The 18899-nt window shown below is 41.5% G+C and overlaps 1 protein-coding gene across 4 annotated transcripts in view; it reads left to right on the top strand.

Annotated features, from left to right (window-relative positions):
* The window catches only part of kcnh2b (potassium voltage-gated channel, subfamily H (eag-related), member 2b), a 175990-nt gene extending 164263 nt beyond the window's left edge, over positions 1-11727 (top strand). For all 4 annotated transcript variants that reach the window (XM_020619427.1, XM_020619426.1, XM_020619428.1 and 1 more), the window contains 4 exons: positions 12-192; positions 471-576; positions 756-857; positions 4828-11727. In XM_020619427.1, coding sequence (XP_020475083.1) covers positions 12-192; positions 471-576; positions 756-857; positions 4828-5244 — 806 coding nt within the window. In that variant the 3' untranslated portion in view covers positions 5245-11727. The remainder of the gene's footprint in view (positions 1-11; positions 193-470; positions 577-755; positions 858-4827) is intronic.
* The last annotated feature ends 7172 nt before the right edge of the window (positions 11728-18899 follow it).

The raw sequence follows: 18899 nt of genomic DNA, 5'->3' as shown, positions 1-18899 counted from the left end.
TTCTCCCACAGGTGCCTTTTCAGGCGTATCTAACATCTTTAGTTTCTGGGGAGAGAGTCGTCAGTACCAGGAGGTACCCAGCTGCAGCCTGGCCTCCCCTCCACCCCCCAACACGCCGCTGCACAGCCTGAGCCGCCAGCAACGACAGCAGCTGGACACACGCCTGGACCTGCTGCAGAAACAGCTCAACAGGTATGACTGGCTCAAATGTTCCTAAATCTTAGCAATAAGTCATTGATGAGTCCTTCTATATTGTAACCGATATAAATAATAAGCAAAATTAGACCCAGGACAATAAATAAAACTGAATTTTTCTTTAAATATGAAATAGTAAATACCCTAGAAAATGGCTGCAGAAAACAGTATTAATGTCTTTAACAACATTAATGAAATGAATTAATTGTAAAATTCACAGAATGTAAATGTTTCTTCCATGCAGTAATCAATAGTTGATGATATGCTGTGCACAGGTTGGAGAGTCGCATGTCAACTGACATTGGCACGATCATGCAGCTGTTGCAGAGACGGATGACCCTGAATCCTCCTTCCTACAGCACCGTCTCATCACCCCATCAGGTAACAACAGACATGCTTGCTGTCACAAGGACTTGAACATTTGTCTCTGAGCAAGACCAAAACACCTTATCAGCAGGAGGCAAGATGAAAGACAATTTATTTTTTTTCTTAGAGACTGACTCAGGCTGCATTAGACAAAATGCTTCATTTCATGCTATAAGATGGTTTCTTCTCCACAGGCTCCACCCTACCCTGATCCCGGACCAGGTCCAGGTTCAGGAGAGAGATTGGTTCAGCCTGTTACACCTCTGGAGACAGAGACTCAGTCCTCCTTATCACAGGTTAGACACATGTAGTAATTAACATATTGCTATTGTAGGGTAGGGTCCGTCTTACCATGCTAACTCTGAGAGACGAGGCAGTCCAAGTAACTTCAAAACAGTGCTGATTTATTCAAAGGATCACAGGTAAAATTAACATTACACGCTCAAGTGTCTTGCACCTCCAACCTGCACGCAGGCAGATGTAAGATGAAAAGACCCTGAGCCCACCAGGCCTATACATTTTATCACCTCGGTTGGGCTAGCCCCATACTACACAGAAACGTCAACCGGGACATCTCTGTTACCAGCTTTGCAGCTGGCTCTAGCGATAGTCAAAACATGAAGCAAATCAACGTGTGAATGTGTATGTCTGTTGGTTAAGTGGTGTGTAACTAAAAACATTCTCACAGACTTCTAGTAACATGTCGTGACTTGAACATAGGAACATATTATGGCTAAGGCTACAGTTATACACATCGTAATAATAATATTGAACACCCTGTCTGCTGACAGTCATCAACTCTTCTCTCTAGTTATCCTTGACCAGATGTACCCTGTAGAAACTCATAAGCAGGCCTAAGCATATAACAGTCTAACTATACATCCTATCTCCACTAACATTTCTAATACATAAAGTATCTATCCAATATCTATCTGGCTAAAAATACCTAACACTATGCATGTCTCACTTTACTGTCCTGCTGTTAATACAGTACATTTGACTGACTCTGTGGAGCAAATTTTTCCTGACTGAATGCTGATCTCCACTGAATATAAATTAGAAACACTGAAACCCCCCAAAAAATATTACATTAATCCTTAAACTTAAACTTGGTAGCCACACTTGTGTTTATAGGTACTCTTTACACAGCCTAATGTCTCAAATACAGGCTAGGCTTGATTTACTTCAGGTAAACAGGGTAAAGGCAAGTTCACAGGTGTAGTGAAACAATCAGGCAATGTTTAGTAAAAGAAGAGGAACCAGTCCAAGCAAAGGTGTAACAGGGCAGGCAAAAGCAAGGTCCAAGATCCAGGCACAGGTGAGTAACACAAAGAGACTCAAAAAAGTAGGCATAGAAAAATCCTGAAAAGCTACAATACATTCATAGACATGCAAGACAATCTGGCAGAGAGATGCAAACAGTCCAGTATATATGGCAGATGGTGATTGGTGAATGAGATTTTGAGCCAGAGGGGATGGGGAGTGGCAGATAACTGAACTGCCAGGAAGCAAAGGTTATTACTGGAGAGACACATAAACAGAGAGAATGTGACAAAACACCTTGCTACCCCCACCCGCCCCTTTACCATGTCAGACGACTCTTGACATCCCCTTGGGCTGGTCCATGTAGTTGCAATAGAACTTCTCAATCATCCTGTTATTCAGGATGCCCCAAGGAGGAAACCATAACCTGTCCTTGGGACTGTAACCCTCTCGGTCAACCAGGTACTGGAGACTCCATCACCAATGACGTGATCTGAGAAGTTGTCAAACTGTGAATACAGGACCATCGCTGATGACAGGGCAGTTAGTGGAGCTTTGGAGGGAGGGCACCAACAGATTTGTCTGCATAGGTTTGATTTGGGAGACATGGAATGTGGGATGAATTCTCACAGTCCTAGAAAGGCACAGGTGAACAGCAGCTGGGTTGATAACCTTAGAGATTGGGAAAAGCCCCACAAAGTGGGGCACTAACTTAATGGATTCCACTTTCAACAGGAGACTTTTGGAGGACAACCAGATTTGCTGGCCAGGGATGTACTGTACAGCTTGTGTCTGGTGCTTGTCTGCCCACACTCAGGTAATGAGACAAAGCACTGAGGAGAATGGCACAGGCCCTGGTTCATATTCACCTGCAATGTTGTATGAAAACCTTGACAGAGGTGACAGAAACATCCTTCTATAGCTGATAACCATAAGTATACTAAAATGTGGACAGACCAGTGGATGCACAATGTATGATGTTATGCTCATACTCAACCCAAAGCAGTTGCCAGAAGAAGGGGGCAATACATGATTTTCAGAAGACAGTCTTCAGCTCTGGATTCATAGGGCCTGTCTGCCTACAAACTGAGGACCCTGGTAGGTGTCTAGCTTTGTCTGAGGCCATGATCATGAAAAACATGGTTTAGCAACAATTCTACAGTTTCCTTGGCAGATGACAACCTGGCTGGAGGAATGTTTTCCAGTTTCTTATGGTCTGTCCACACCACAAAGGGTTGTTGAGTCCCCTCCGATTAGTGTCTCCATTCCCTCAACACCAGCTTCATGGCGAGCAATTCTCTGTTCCAGTGATCATAGTTGCTTTCTGTGGGAATGATAATATGGGTCCTACCCCAACATCAGATTCTTCCACTTCCACAGTGAACTGACAAGCAGGACCCAGAATGGTGACTATAAAGGCAGAGGCAAACCTTCTTTATCTCTTAGAAAGGCAGCCCATCCATGAAGGACCACAAGAAATGTACCTAAAGGGAGGTGATGGCATTGAAAGGAGCTATTATGGAACTGTACTTCCTTGAACCTTATGATCAAGGCTTGATCAAGTAAGACGAGCTGGCCATGCTGCAAACGAAGGTAGGGTGATATGGCTCGGAGGGTTTAGTGCACTAGGACTCTCCTGGTTACTGGTACATCATACACCAAAAGTGCAAAGGTCCGGGTAATTTACCACCCCTCACTCATCTTGACAAAGTCGCATCAGTCTTCGAGCCACCTCTTGAGCTGGAGCCATCTGGCTGAATACTTTTTTGAGCTCTGCAGCAAAAAGCCAAAGAGAAGAGCAAATGTCTGACTGCTGCTCCCATTCCACTGTGTCGCAGAACTTGGTGTGGCTTGAAGAAAGATAATTTAGCCAACTTTGGAGTCCTCTGTAAGTAAAATTGAAGGACATAAGTCAAACATCACTGAGCAATGGGTTAAGAATTGTCAGCAGTTTGACTCAGCTGAGTAATGTTCTGGCAATGACAGCATGGCTCCAGTGCTGTTGAAGGTTATTATGATCTGATGGTACTGAGAGTAATCAGATGAGACACAAACTGGGAGAATATGACAGCCAAGTTTAGTTGATGACATTTCAGTATCAAGTTCACATGGCCATCTGGAATAGTTTGCTTTACTGTATATAAATGTGGTACATACAGTTCATAGAAGCACAGCTTCTTCATGAAAATGGATTTACATATCAAAAATAATTGTTACAATCTGTTATGATCACTCACTCGCAGGAGAGAGGTGAGCAAGCAAGCAGGACTCAGGAGGCAGATGCACAGTTCTAACACGAGATTTTATTAGAAGCAAACAGCAGGTGAATAGTGACAGTCTTGGAGAAGAGGTCAAATGAGGTGCTGAGACTGAGGATGAGTAGGTTCATCAGGGAAGTGAATTCACTGGATGTCACTGAGTGGGGAGGTCCAGGGAGAGGAGTTGGGTGTTGCAGTTTGAGGCAGCAAGCTCTAGCAGCAGAGAGGACAGGAGATGATGAGTACAGCTGGTGGTGGCTTATGCTGACTGACCTGAGAGCAGAGGAGGAAGACGTCCAGCAGGAAAGATGAGGCAAGTGTTTCTGGAGAGCTTGGAGGAAGGCGAACAGAGATGGCATGGCTAGGAGGCTGGAGAGATGTGAAGAGTTGAAGGGGCAGAAAGCAGTCATAGTTTTAGGAGTGTCAACAGGGAGAGCCAAAGTGTCGTGGAAGTAAACCTCAATTTACTGGCACTGGAGGAGCCTCTGCCTGAGTCTTAAATAGGAGTTTGGTAATGAAGCAACCAGTCTCAGCTGTGTGCCATGCCCAGGAGAGAGAGCCTGCAGAGAGGAGAGAGGGAGAGAGAAAGAACAAGGAGGAGAGGCAGGTGGCGCAGAGCAAGCCTGACACAATCCTTGTTTGTATGGAAACCTCCATTAAAAAGTTATAGTAGTTGGCATTTTGGTTTGTGAAGAATTAGCATGAGATTAGTCAGTCCCTCTGATCTCTGTTTATTTTCCTGCAGATCTTGGACCCCCACCAGTTTGAGAAGTTTCCAGCCAAGCCTCTTCACTCTCTGCAGCACATGGACTCTGTGCTGATCAGCAACAGCCATGGCCAGCTCACCTCCTCTGGGCTGGATGGCCTGGGGCAGCATCTGGAGCTGGAGCTCAGATTGGATACTGGGGCTGGGGTTACTTCAGGATCAGTAGTAGGTTTAGGGTTGGAGTTACAGAGCGGGGTAGCAGTGGGCCCAAGCTTAGGTACAGAGTTAGACTTTGGTTCAGGGTTATGCACTGGGGCTATGTTTGGGCCAACCTCTGGATCAGGAGTGTCTCCCCTGGATCCTAATACCCAAAGGAGGCTGTCCCTCCAAGAATCGCAGAAACAGCTGAACACACAGACACCAGAAAGACACAGCTCTGACCCAGGTGGGAGCTAAAGAAGAGGTGAAAGGGGAAGGACGGTGGGATGGTGGAAGAGATATATTGAGAGAGAACAAGAGTGATGTTTTATCATGCAGTTCCTCCCATTTCCACTGGTCCACATGACATTTCAGAGGTCAGGATTGTACTGTACGTACCACCAAAACTCATTGGGGCACCAAACTACTGTATCTTCATCACTGACCTCTCAAGTAAAGACACAGCTCACCAAGCTTGAAGCAGGCTAGGGGGCAGCACAGAAATGATTAAGGTCTCTCTCTTTTATGCACCCTCCTCCTCCTCATGCTACATCGGGAGCTTTCTGAACTATATAACAGTACAATCTTTAACCAAAACCCAAACAGAGCAGAGTGAAGCTCTTAATGAATATAGCCCAGGTCAACCCAGATCGATCCGGTCTGGACCTCTCAGCCATCTGCTATGGGTGACACAACTTCACACACTTAATGACTGCTAACCAAGAATCCCTTTACTGTTGTATCCAATGTTGTATGACTGATGGAAACTAACAGACAACATTGGATAGAATAATGATGAAACAAGTAGCCATTTATGTCTTGCACTGAAAACCCTATTGATATGAGGATTATTCTATTCTATGTCCGTGGCGCTTCCGATAAACTCCAAAAGTGGTTGGTAAATATTAGTGTTAGCTGGCCTAACAGGAAACCTGCTGTCCCATTTTGTCATTGGTTCCTTCCTCCTGATTTTCTGCCCCAAGGGGTGAACAAATGACTCCCTGACCAAGAGCACACCGGATTAGTTGGCTTGCACCTTAGGGGTCGGAACTGAAGGGTTAAAAGCCATGAATTACCACGATAAACATATCAGCTGCCCTGTCATAAATATTTTACAGATCTGCTAGTAAGTTAGGCAGTTAGGCAGTGTTGTAAACTGGCAAACTAACAAGTTTACAGTGAGAACAGTGCACAGCAAAACTGCAAACCTAATATTTAAACAAGCAGGAATTCCCAGGTTACTTATTTCATAAGCTGAGTTGTTTTTGTTTGTTTTGTTTTGTTTTGTTTTTAGAGAAAAGAAGAAATGTGTTTTAGCAAACACAAATAAGTAATTCAGTTATCAGTGAGATCATGCTAGCCTGCTTTGATTTCTTACACATGTATGAAGGAAAGTGATAGTTTTTCATAGTTAAATTTGCTACCTCAGATTTCATTGGTCCTTGCTGTTTTTCATCTAAGAAAATCCAAAATGCTTTTATGTTGGATATATAGTTTTCTCATGTGATGAGTAAATATACAAGTTTGCCAGTTTACAAAGACCAGCCAAATGCGCCATTATTCTATGTACAGTAATATATGCAAACACTGGCAAGAAAAGATGAGGAGTGTGATTTAATCTTATTATGTGTGTTATAAGTTCAGGTCCAAAGCTTTTTATGCATGTGTTTGTCCTTGATTTTGTCTTTCAATCCGCTGGGCATGGTTGGCATGGTTTAATATATTTGCTTCACGCACTGTAGATTATCACTGGATTCTAAAGTTTAGGACAAATTTGTTTTCTTTTTTGGCCTAAACTAGTCTTAATGTCTTTTACACAGGCAAATGATGGGCTGAAAGTCTATGTTTTGAATCTAGACAGCACAAAGAAAAAAACCTTTGTAGTGAAGGCATCTGAGTTCAGTTTGGAATTGTCTGTACTGCAGCAGCAGTAAACTCCATCCAGATATTAGCTGTTCCACTTATCCTCTAAAGGGTTGTGGGGTTCTGGAGTCAATCCCAGATGACATTGGGCGAGGGGCAGGGTACACTCTGGACAGGTCATTAGTTTATGACAGGGCTGACACATAGAGACAGTTAATTAATCGGCTTGTCTTTGGACTATGAGAGGAGGTCGAGTCCTGAGAGAAAGATTGCAAGCTCCTCACAAAAAGGCTCCAATCAGCTGGCAGGATCAAACCAAGAACCTTGTTGTTGTGAGGCGACAGACACCACCATGTTGCCCAGCAGTAAACTCAAGGAAATTTTTACATCACCACTACCTTTTTTGGAACTGTTTCAAATTAAGCTTTTTGTGTGTTTCCCACAGATACATATCTGATGCAGGCCCCCAGTACAGTAATGCATTCTGAGGGGTGAAGATATGTGTATAGCCAAGAAACACAGTATGTTCTGTAATGTACAGACGCAAACTGACAAACATAACACCGATGGTTTGGTATTAAAACTATCATACTGCACCGTCCATGATGATGGGAGCTTACACCACAAGGGTTACAATCACTTGTTTAAGTGTGGTGCAAATTTCTGAAAGTTACCAAAGCTCAGGTTTTATATGGTACAGTGTAGAAGTTGTATTTGGTCCGCCTGCTGTACGAAACTGGCTACCTTTAGGCACAGTACCTCACAAGTAATCAGTTTATACAAAGTCCTGAAGTGTTTGGTCCAGGCTTCTGGCATAATATTTCACTTTTTCACTTCACTGGGTTGTGTTCCATCAAAGCAGTTCAACACCTCACCAGCCACCTGGTAAATTTTGCCTGTCAAGAAAATTGCAACTTAATAGTGAGTGATATGATTTCCTCTATTTATAAATGTTCCATTGACCTCAGCTGTGCTGTAGCTGGTCAGTAACAAGGATGAAAAATAGAAGTCTGCAATGAGGGTTGGGTCTTTTGAGAATGTTATTCTTTTTATACTACTGTATGTATTTTTTTTTTTTAAAAAGGTCCTGAAACTACATTGTGATATAATGTTTGAAAATAAAATATTTGACAGAAGTTTAACACGTGGCAAGGAGCATGTCCATCCCATGCATTTTGAGTGAGGTGTGGTGCTATCATTGTTAAAATAGTCCAAGGGCACAGTCTAGAGTTTACCCAGATACCTCAGGGGCGGCAAAGATTAATAACAGGAGCACGTGCAATGATATCACCTTATAAAGGAGTTAAACTGAAATAACTGAGGTTATGTTTTTGGATAAGTGACATTTTTCACAGAATCTTCAAGTTTGATCAACTTTTAATCTCAAGGTCTCAAGAGGAAGGAAAATAAAAATCCATGACATCTTCAAATTGTCTTCCCTAATACAAAATTAGACAAGAGAATCTTTCTTGTTCTACACAATAATGAGTCATAACAGAGGAGGGAACGAATGTTGAAGTACAGTAGTCCTTTAAACAGTTAAGACTTGTAGCAACTTAACCACATTCATTACTTTTTAGCTTTGCTATTTTTTTTAAACAGTGCATTTATTTAATAAAGACTCAGGAACATGTTATTGATGTCATGGGGTTAATTTTTCTTTGTCTCATAAGTCAAAACCAACCAATCAGAATGAGAAGCATAGCATTACAGATCTTTGTTTTGGTGACATTGCCCTTTAATGCAGAATTGTGATGATTGTATTTTGCTGCTTTCTGGTCTAAGCTATTTAATGTATTTATTTGGTTGTATGATTATTTTGTTTGTCTCAGTTTCTTTTGGGTTATTGAACATTTCAACCGGTGGAGTCAGTGAAGACTTGCTGTGTAAACGTTCCTGTGTTCTTTTGTTCATAATTGTGAGATTTGCTCTCATGCAACCATTCTTATTATTTATTCATTGTTTATGGGTAGAACTGTTTTGTGAATGGTACATATTATGAACTATAATAGCTATTAATAATTCTAATCCGATCAACCCCCAGTTTAGGAAAAAGCCATATTTGGGGCATATTGTGCACATGGCCTGTTTTACCTGTTTTCATCATTGCTTTGCCTGTGCCTGTGAAAGCTGTAACAAATAATCATTTGGTAGCATTTTTAAATCACATGAAATTCAATTCTTAAAAAATGGATTAGGTTTTAAATCAAAGTTGTAAATGCAGTTGGATTATCTGTGATTTTAAAGTTCAATTGAGGATATTTTACAGTGATGTAATCAAGATAGCTTGAAAGACTTGAACACATTAAATTATTATAAAGGGGAGGGTCGTTTGTAAATTAGCTGCTTTCAGATGAATGTGGATTCAACATGTTACTGCGTTCATGGTTGATATTAGTCCAAAGTTGCTAGAATTTCCCTTTTCAGTATTTTGTAGTTAAAATATGAGAACTACTGAGCTCTTCTTCCTACTAAACCCTATCTGCATGTTGTGTTTTATTTGGTTTATTTCACTGACACACCCATCACCATCAGTTCATTTTCACTGGCAGTCCCTAACTGTGGTCACCAGAAACAAGGGCCATAATAAATTAATCTTGACAACAAATATCTAGTACTAACACAGTGAAGCTGGTGTTACATGAAGTTGTTTAGCAGTGAATCTATTTTTGTTGTTGTTGTTGTTATCAGGGCAAAGGTATTGATTTCAAAAGTGGGCTCTCCTTGTCATCTCGCGTATCGTAGCGAGTGTTTTTGTTAGGGTTCAATAACAGTCACCTAGTGGCCTGAACTATATCTTCACTATCTTCACATTGAGAACTATGACCTCAAAACTAGAATGTGGTTGTTGTCAACTCTTCTTCTTTGACCCTATGTGTGGCAGTACACCTTAGTGAAATATTCAATGCTATAGAATACATTTGTGTAATGCACACTGCATATTCTAACTGTAGAGGTTGCACTTGGGGGGAAAAAGTCCATGTGGGCAAGGGGAGGGGAGAGTGTTGGAGTGTTGTTCATCGTTGAATTTTGACACACCCAAACATAAAAACCTTACACACAGACACATACACTTCTCTTAATTGTTCTTCCGTACTGCTGAGACTTTTCAGCTCTATTCACCTTTCTTGGGGAAGGGTTGAGGGGGTGGTGGTTTGTGGTGGGGGTTGGGCAGATCTTCAGGTAGCAGGTTTAAAAAAACAACTCTCAGCATAGCCTAAACTCTGAGTTGACTAACTCTGAAATGGGAAATTCAAGTGTTTTACAGTTCCAGACCAAGAGTCAGTTCAATCAACACTGAGTCCAGCATGTTCACTCTGTTTATAAAAAGCCACCATCATTGGAGCGCCAGTGCTAAGATTCAGAGCCGCCATTTTAATCCAGTAGCACTAGAAATATTCATGTGATATTAATGCACATTTATCTTTAAAGAGAGAGCAGCAGTGAAAGAACCTGAACTAAAGATAAGTTCACACTAACATTTTTTGAGCAGACCCCACCCATTCATCTATCAGCAGACTTGAATGTTCTTAATGGATGATACATGTTTTAAAAACAGGCCTATTTACACAGCTACAACCTGACAGGGACAAAGTTCTGGCGGCAGCAGATGATGAAAAGTTTATGTTTAGACGTGTGATTGTAACCTCATAGTCCAACTTGGTATGAATGAGGCTTGTCAGGCAGCTTCTTCACGCTCAGCAGGAGGGAAGAGACAGAGAAACTCAGGGTTTGTTGACAGTAATACAGTAGGTCAGGGTCACTGGGAGCAACTGACTCAGTTGAAGTGATTTCTGTTTCTGGAAATGAAAAATCTCTCATTGTAGGATTAATTATTCACTAAACCTGCTCTCTGGACCCCCACCCCCCACCCTGTCTCTCCTTACTTGTACATACAAACTTCTACTACTTGTAAAGGAATCCAAGTCTTTGACACTCATATAGCCAGCACTATGCAGAAACTGAAACATTTTCTTTGGCATGCTTTGAAATGCAGAATATTATAGAGGAAAATATACAAAATAAATGAAGGCTTCTCTAATTTCTTACTTCTTAAATAATCATCTTATTTAAAAAAAATGGATGGATGATAATAATGATGAGGCTGATGAGAGGTGATGAAGCTAAGACTTTTAATATTGTGCATATTTTTAATCGCATGCTGCACTAAGAATCCTCTAGTAATGAGAGGGTTTGATGTGTAGAGGAGCTGATTTTTGCTGTATGCTTGCAAACTGTGTGTAGAGTGAAACACTGAATTCTTCCAGGTTATGGAAGAATCATATTTATATACACATATATATACACACTACTTCCAGGTCATGGAAGAGAGGGGTTAATAGCTGCAAATAGTGATTCTAGATGATACAATATTATTGTATATTTGTATCTTTGGTTGCAAACCACTGTAATGAAGTGATGCATGTGTGGCAGTCCTGGACAGAACTGTAAACTGTTCCCCAAATATCAGAGTGCTTGTTTGACCTTTCTGGGCTCTGTTTTCACTTCTGCCTTAGAAGTTAAATCAAATTCACCTAATAGTTTGCAAATTTTGCTTTTACCTAGCTGGGACAGGCTGAGGAATAACTATTATCTATACATCTGAATGCAGGTTTTGAGCACTTTTTACTTTCTTGTCAGTGCACAAGGTGTTAAAATCTGTGAAGGTATATCCTTTTGCAAATGTTTGGAAAATAGAAAATCTTTTTAATAGTTTATACTCTATGGCCACCCCTGGGATACTGCGTTAATCATAGATTTATACTGTAATACTGAGCTGGCCAAAGCTCAAAAAGCTTTCATATTATGAATGTTAAAGAATGTTACGAGGGGAAATGGTGAAGCTCCAGGTTCTGATTGTACGACGGCATTAACAGTGGTTGAAATTTATACAATTTCGAAACATTTCTTTCAATAAACCTCTTTGAAAGCAAAATCATTATGGCTTGTCTGATTCTTTGAAGTTCTTCTCCCTGGTTGAAAACAAACCCTGAACTTGAGTGTTTTGTTCAAGCTGGAAATTACGAGACACCGTATCAGTGAATAGGTTTATCAAAGCTTCCTGGCACACATTCATGTTCACCCTTTCCAGAGATGTATTAAATTTTATAGCACATCTTATAAAAAATATTACAGAAACCCATCAAAGTAAATGTGTGATGTAGGTCATATTTTCTATTAAGCAGTGCTACCTGTCATAGTGTGTGCTGTGTAGTTGTCCCAAGTGCTGCAGGTAAAAGTCATCATAAATATACTTTTGACTGAGCTCTCTGACTCTTCAGAAAACAGTATGAATAGTGACTTTAAGCAGAGGTTATGGTCATGGGACCCCTTAGCCATTATGCCCCTGTGTGTGCCTGTTAGGTCCATTTAGCCATCTCTCCATGGCACTACTGAGTAAATAAGATAAGGATGTCCATCCACTCTCAACAAAAACCATGTTCAAGTACCTAAACATAGCTGTTTCACAAGAAGAAACGTTCATTTCTAAGCATCACATACAGAATAAGTGTCCACCAACAATAATCAGCTCTTTACAATTCGCTCTGTATATAAAAAAGCGCAAAACGCACACAGGCGCGCCTTGATCCGCACGGCTCCACTACCACAACACATACTGACGTGGAAGCGGAGCAGGGGCACAGAGCATTTGTTGACTGGAACTGATGTTTGCCATTTGTTTTGTCACAAGGTGTCAGTGTAAACCTACATTATATGAAACTGAAAGTTGGCGCGGCTGCAGTCGAGGAACTGACCAGAGGAATATGTGCTTTTACATATGTTACAGTGGAAACATGCATTCTGGATATGTAGCCTACTCTATACGTAGTAAATCATCGCAATTATTCGTTATATCAATGTCAGGCACATGTATAAACCATGCAAGACCAAATGATCAAACTGTATTCATTTATTTAACTGTAATACACATAGACGTACACATATGATTTGTGCTTTTCGTCTCGAGTGTCAATATTTCCTGTAATAACTATAATTTTTGTCATCCCAGTGACATTCCTGCGATTTGGGCGGTATCCATCCAGGGTGCTATCAAGGCGTCTTTCTGGGCCTTGGCCGTAACCACAGCGCATTCCCCCCATCGATTGGCCCGGCACTGCCCCATACAAGGAGTCAAACTTTTCCATTGTGTGCGCACGGCGTCTGTCAAAAGTCCACACAGTGACGACGAAGGGCCTGCTTATGATTTGAAATCTGTGGTTGGGCGGTGCCCTTATCATTCAGATCTTAACGTTGACTTCACTGGACAGAGCAGGAAGCAGTCAGAGTTGTGGGTTTGTGATTGGGGTAGAACATTTCAGGGAGGAGCGCCTTAGTGCGCAGCCAGGGGAGTGCACTGTTGGGTGGGCGGACCGTGGTTGTGACAGCGACGCTCGGAGATTCCCGACAAACTGTCCAAAAAGCAGACAACTAACGGTGAGTCAAGCTGAAACATCAACATTGTGTTTTACGCACACGTGGATTCAAAGTATTTTGCGTGTTCAGTAAAGGTGAGCGACGCGCAGTGAGTGTGGAGAGAGTGGGCGGACAGCTGGAGTCTTTGTAACAGTCAGATGACGGTGATTTTGGATGAGTGATCTCACAGCACGCACGCATCGCAGGGACGCCGTAGTGGTGTAGGATAATGCTACTTTCAAGTGCTCGTCAGAAACTTTTGCTTTCTAGAAGGAGTGGCCCTGTTATACAAAGACAGTTGTCGCGCATCTGCCTTGAACGCCTCGTTGCCCCCAGTGACTCTCAGCTTTCATTTGCTCCGTCACATTTACCACAAAGGTGGGTCTGTCACATGCAGCTGAATAAGATCATTCCCATATTCCCGACAGCACTTGAGGCAGCATGAGTGTGCACGGTGAAGTTGGGTTGGTACAGCAGATTGGAGGAAAGTTGTGCAAGCTAGCTGTTGGTGGATCTGTCCAGTCTGTGAGCAGGACTCAACAGCAGACGTGGGCCTACTTGTGTTGCTGTGTTTCCTTACTGTATGTTCATGTGGATAGAATCTCAGGACTGTCAACAGTTAGTCATGATAATAAACACAGGATTAAATTAATAACTTGGTGACCATGTCAATTAAAGTTGACCATGATTATCTCTGTGTAAGGCATTAATAGTCAGTTATGGTGGTGTTTGCTTGACATTGCAGTAAATTCTGTTCTCCTTTTGAAGCCTGAGATGTAGTTGAAAGCTCCAGAAAATCAGTGGACATTGAGTGGTTTTTATTTATTAAAAAAAAAAAAGATACTCAACGTGGTGAACTGTGTTCCTCTGTTACGAATGACATGTAAGAAACTCTTCATATTTATTCAACTAAACTTTATTCTTTAATTGGAATCATAAACCTGGGATACATGATTATATCGAGTCATCACAGTATGGTTCAGCTGAATGTTATACGAGTGTCACCCAGCCAGAAATATTACCCACAATCTGTTATCTAACAACAAAACTAGAAACACAGCTCTAAGTTTTTAATGTTGAATTAAGTATATTGATTTAAAACCATTGTTTTTGATAATGCGTGAGAGCCATAAGCACACTAAACACTGGCACACAGTCCAGCAGACATCATCAACATCAAAAATAACTGTTGGCACCTGCACCAGAACATGACGTTTTGCCACAGGAATTGATGATATAAAGAGGAAACACAGCAGAAGGGATTGTCCCTCTCGCTCGACCCCTCCCTGTCTCTCTCTCTCCTTTCTATCCAGATTACTCTCCAATCCTCCAGATTACTGAGCGGGAAATAAGAGGTGGGACTGATTTAAGGCCCTGAATTCATTATGGACCTGACCCAATCACATCCCTAAAATGTCTACTTCTTGTTTCTCCTGAGCTGCTGAAATCAACAGCTACAGTATTTCTGTTTTTATTTGAAAGTTTCTCAATATACAGAGATGCACCCTTGGCTGGGTGTCTGCCAGCTGCCCTGCTGTCTGTCAGAAAGAAGAACAGACAGAGAAAGGTCTGTGTGTCTCAACATTTCTTTTTAAAGTGAGAAGACCTTTCTACTAGAGGCTCTTATTTTGAAAGAAACTTCTATGAGCTTATATGCCATAATTGTACAGTAATGGCCCAGTGTTTTGTTTGACGTACATGGCCACATAATCCTTGCAGGGAGTACTGTTTTCCAGCAGCAAGGAGTGCAAAATCACTAGCTTGCACTGCCAAGACTCCTTTTAAGATGAGAAACTACCTTGGCAAAGCATTAAACTGCAGCCCTGTAAACACAACCATAGCAGGACTGGTGCCACTAAGAAGAGAGATTCCCACAGATGAAAGTGTCTAAAAATGTGTTGTGTTCTCATTATCATGCTGTTTTACATTTGCCCAGTATGACTGTCCCGGTGTACTGTACTTTAGTCTGTGTTTCCTGAGCTGGCCCGCTTCATGCTCAGCAGTATTAAATACCACTTACAATAGTCTTCTAGTTGTGGACAGTTTTGGATTCTGGGATTTTTGGATTCTAATTGTCAACTAAAGTGTTTTGACCAAAATGGCCAGCTGTTGGGTGAGTATAATAGTAGAATAGGCGGGATGGTTGGTCATTTGGTGCCAATAGAAAGCAAAAGTGAAAGAAAATACAACATAGTGCTTTGAAGTCTGTAATCAGTAATGGTTTTGACAGAAGGCCAAATAATTGTTGTCTGTGGAGCCACATTCAGACTTGTATAATGTTCCAGCTTTATAGTGAGTCCAGCAGCAACAATTTAATTAAATGCAGGGTGAAAGTTTCTCTTAAGAATGTTCTTTTAAACTATAAAATATACTGACAGTAAAAGGTTAGGATTGGCTGAAGGCAATAATGCCTTTATATTTTATACTGTAGCGTCAGGGTACAGCAGCGCTTGGCGGGGTCCCCCAGCATGCCTGCTGGGGCAGAGACTGAGAGTTCTGTTCATGGTCTTTTATGGGGGCAGGACCAGCTAGCTGGGGCAGAGCACTATGAGGGCTCTGTTGGGGGTTGTGGGTTTTGGCATTTATGTAAATAGTTGGCATGTGAGTTCAATAAAAAAAAAAAAAAAAAAAAAAAAAAGAGCTAGAGAATGAGGCATGGCAGCTCACAAAAAAAGGCAATCTTGCTGTCTGGTTCCTTCTTCACCCCGGCCGACGTTACAATACTGTACAGCCGCCCATGTATGGTGAAGGAAAAGGTCATTTAAATAGAATTCCTTTCATATCAGCACAATCACTGGAATGGTGACAGTTTCACTCCTCTCCATTATAGGATGGATGATCACAGAAACCAGATGTTTGTTTCCTGGTTATGCTCTCTTCCTTTTGGAGGAGTTATTATATTTGGATGGTGTTATCTTTAATCAGAGCACAGCTGAAAGCCTGTATGGTCTTCTACCTTTCAGCAAGTCCCATGATAGGAAATGTAGAGAGCATACTGTAATGTATAATGACTTGATATGTCCATTTTTATATTTTCATCCAGCTGACTCATGGCAAAAATGAAAAGGTGACCAGTCAGGTGATAGGCTTCATACCTTTTGTTATGTTTGAATACTCGTCTTGGCTATGTTGCAGTACATGCATGCTTCAAATGATTAAAGTAGCAGTATATAAATCTTAAAGTGCAACTGATTGTGACATACATTTTTGCAGTATAGAATAAAATTCTCTGCCATGTCATCTTAAATATATCACAGAAGATTCTTTGCAATTATGTGACCTTGTATGTTGAAGCTTATTTGAAAGGTTTCCAGGTCAGGCAAGGGTTAAAATGGGGAGTGTGTTGGAAAGCTGATCTGGCTTCGCAGTCGGGGCTGTCCTGCCTGTAGCTCGATACTCTCTTCAAGGTCACCAGGCTGCTTCATCCTAGCCTCTGTCTAGGAATAAGGAAGCATAGGAAATGCTCATGTGCTGCAAAACAGTGCTACTACTAAGATAAGTTGAGACTTGGACACGGACCATATTGTTACTACTACGTGATAATGCTAATGTTTTATCTAAGCAACTCACAAACATACTAGTAAGTTGTTTGTTATTTTTTGTTAGGATAAGTTTCCTTCTCAGTTGCCAAAGTTGTCGAATCATTTCAGCTCCAATTCTGACACTTGTAGCCCTCTGTTTTGTCTGGCAGGCAGTGGTCAGTGGTTACCAGGCAGGACTTTATGGGATGTTGCCTGTTTATACACTACCACAAGACTGTAGCATAATAGAATGAGTTATTCAGTGGTGATATGATAATATATTTCTTCATTTCATTTAGTTTTTCCATGGCATCAGTTAAATCTCCCTTTTGTTTTTTCTCCACAGTTGTCAGACTGCCAGGCTTATAGTTTAGTAAATGATTTACAGTGATTTATTCTTTTAATGTTGAATTGGCTTGTTGTTGAACATCACTTTTAAGAAACTCGTGGCCAAGTGAATTTATGAACATTTTGACATGACTTTCATCAGGCCCAAGTGCAGGGAGAAAATTCTATTTTTCCTTGTTAGGACATTGAGAGGACAATCTACAGTTTGGCTAAGATTTGGCTTTCTAGTTTCATCCATCCATCCATTATCCTCTAGAGAGTTGTGGGGGAATCGGAGCCAGTCCCAGCTGACACTGGGTGAGAGGAGAGGTACAACCTGGACAGCTTATCATCAGGCTGATACAAAAAGAGGCAACCACTCACACCTACAGGAAATGTAACTTCTCTTTAATGAAAAATTTGATTGTAATAAATATAAAACATTGTATTAAAGTTTTTAATACAAGTTTTTGTGACTGCAGATTAGAAACACTACATATACGTGCATTTCACATGTAACCAACATGTCTGTCAACGTGTACTATTTGTTGGAGATTTTGACCTAGCTTCCCTTCTCCAAGGTGTTTCTTTAGGCTGCTCTATGCGCTGTTTGTACACCACCTTCCAATGCACAAATGAAATAACTACTGAATTAGTATAGTTTACTGATACTGACAGTTCCTAAGAATGTTCTCCGATTCTCAGCCTTCTTTTAGAACGCACATCTTAACCTCATCCCTCCATCTACCTGTCCATTGATCCATCCATCTTCTCACCCCTATGGGTGAGGAGGAACCCTTGACCTCGGGTCCTCTACCAGAGGCCTGGGGCAGTGAGATCCTGAGCAGTATCTTGTTGCTGTTCTTTGCACTGCACTTTTCTGGGCAGAGATCTCTCATCTGTTAATCTTCCAGCTTATATATTCTTTGTATATTCCCCACCTGCCATTATCTACCACCTGCTATTGTGTTCTTAAGAGCCACTGTTACACTATTATAGGTTTGTGGAGAATAATGCTACAAAAAAAGAATCTATGTAGTTGTGAACAGCCAGCAGGCATGTGAGTATTGGCCTGGTAGACCAAGCTGTGGTGTGCACCCTGCATATTCTCTGACATGTCCTAGCACTGGATGAGTGTGTCCCTGTCTCCTGTGAGTGTCAGTGTTTGTTTTTGGGATTAAAGTTTGACCTCTCAGTGCTGCTTTGCATTCCATTGTGATGAGTAAAGCCTTGTTCTGCAACAACAGGGCATCGTTCCCAAATAATACTGAGTCAGTGCTTTGGACTGTGCAGGTGAGACCTTGTGGGAATTCATTCAGTCACTGAGGGTTTGTGTCCTTTCCAAATGAGGGAGGACGTGATGGAGGGTGTGGACATGACGACCTGTTTGTCTGCCTGCCTGCTCTCTAACATGCATGCTAATGGGCTACAGCAAGTGAAGAATTATGCAAATGTCCATAGAATCCTGTTTTCACTGTATTAGGACTAGACAACACACTCATACACATGCATGAGTGTCTTTCTATAGCTGTGAGAATGCTCAGTGACAATGCATCAGTTCCTTAACTAACAGCCCTTTGAAACTGTGATGACTGACTAAAACCAGATCAGCTGAGCTATCCTTTCTTTTTTCTCTCCCCCTTCTGCTCCCCCTCTTATTTCTCTCCTTTGCCATTGGCTGGTTGACAGATTTTGGACCGGTGATTAGGACATCAGAGCTCTGTGTACATAAAACACACATACTGTACAGCCTCAACCCCACAAAAGGAGCACAGAGGTTACTGATTT

The sequence above is a fragment of the Monopterus albus genome, unplaced genomic scaffold (assembly GCF_001952655.1).
Source record: "Monopterus albus unplaced genomic scaffold, M_albus_1.0 scaffold219.1, whole genome shotgun sequence".
NCBI lineage: Eukaryota > Metazoa > Chordata > Actinopteri > Synbranchiformes > Synbranchidae > Monopterus > Monopterus albus.
This window is presented reverse-complemented; position numbering and strand designations above follow the sequence as displayed.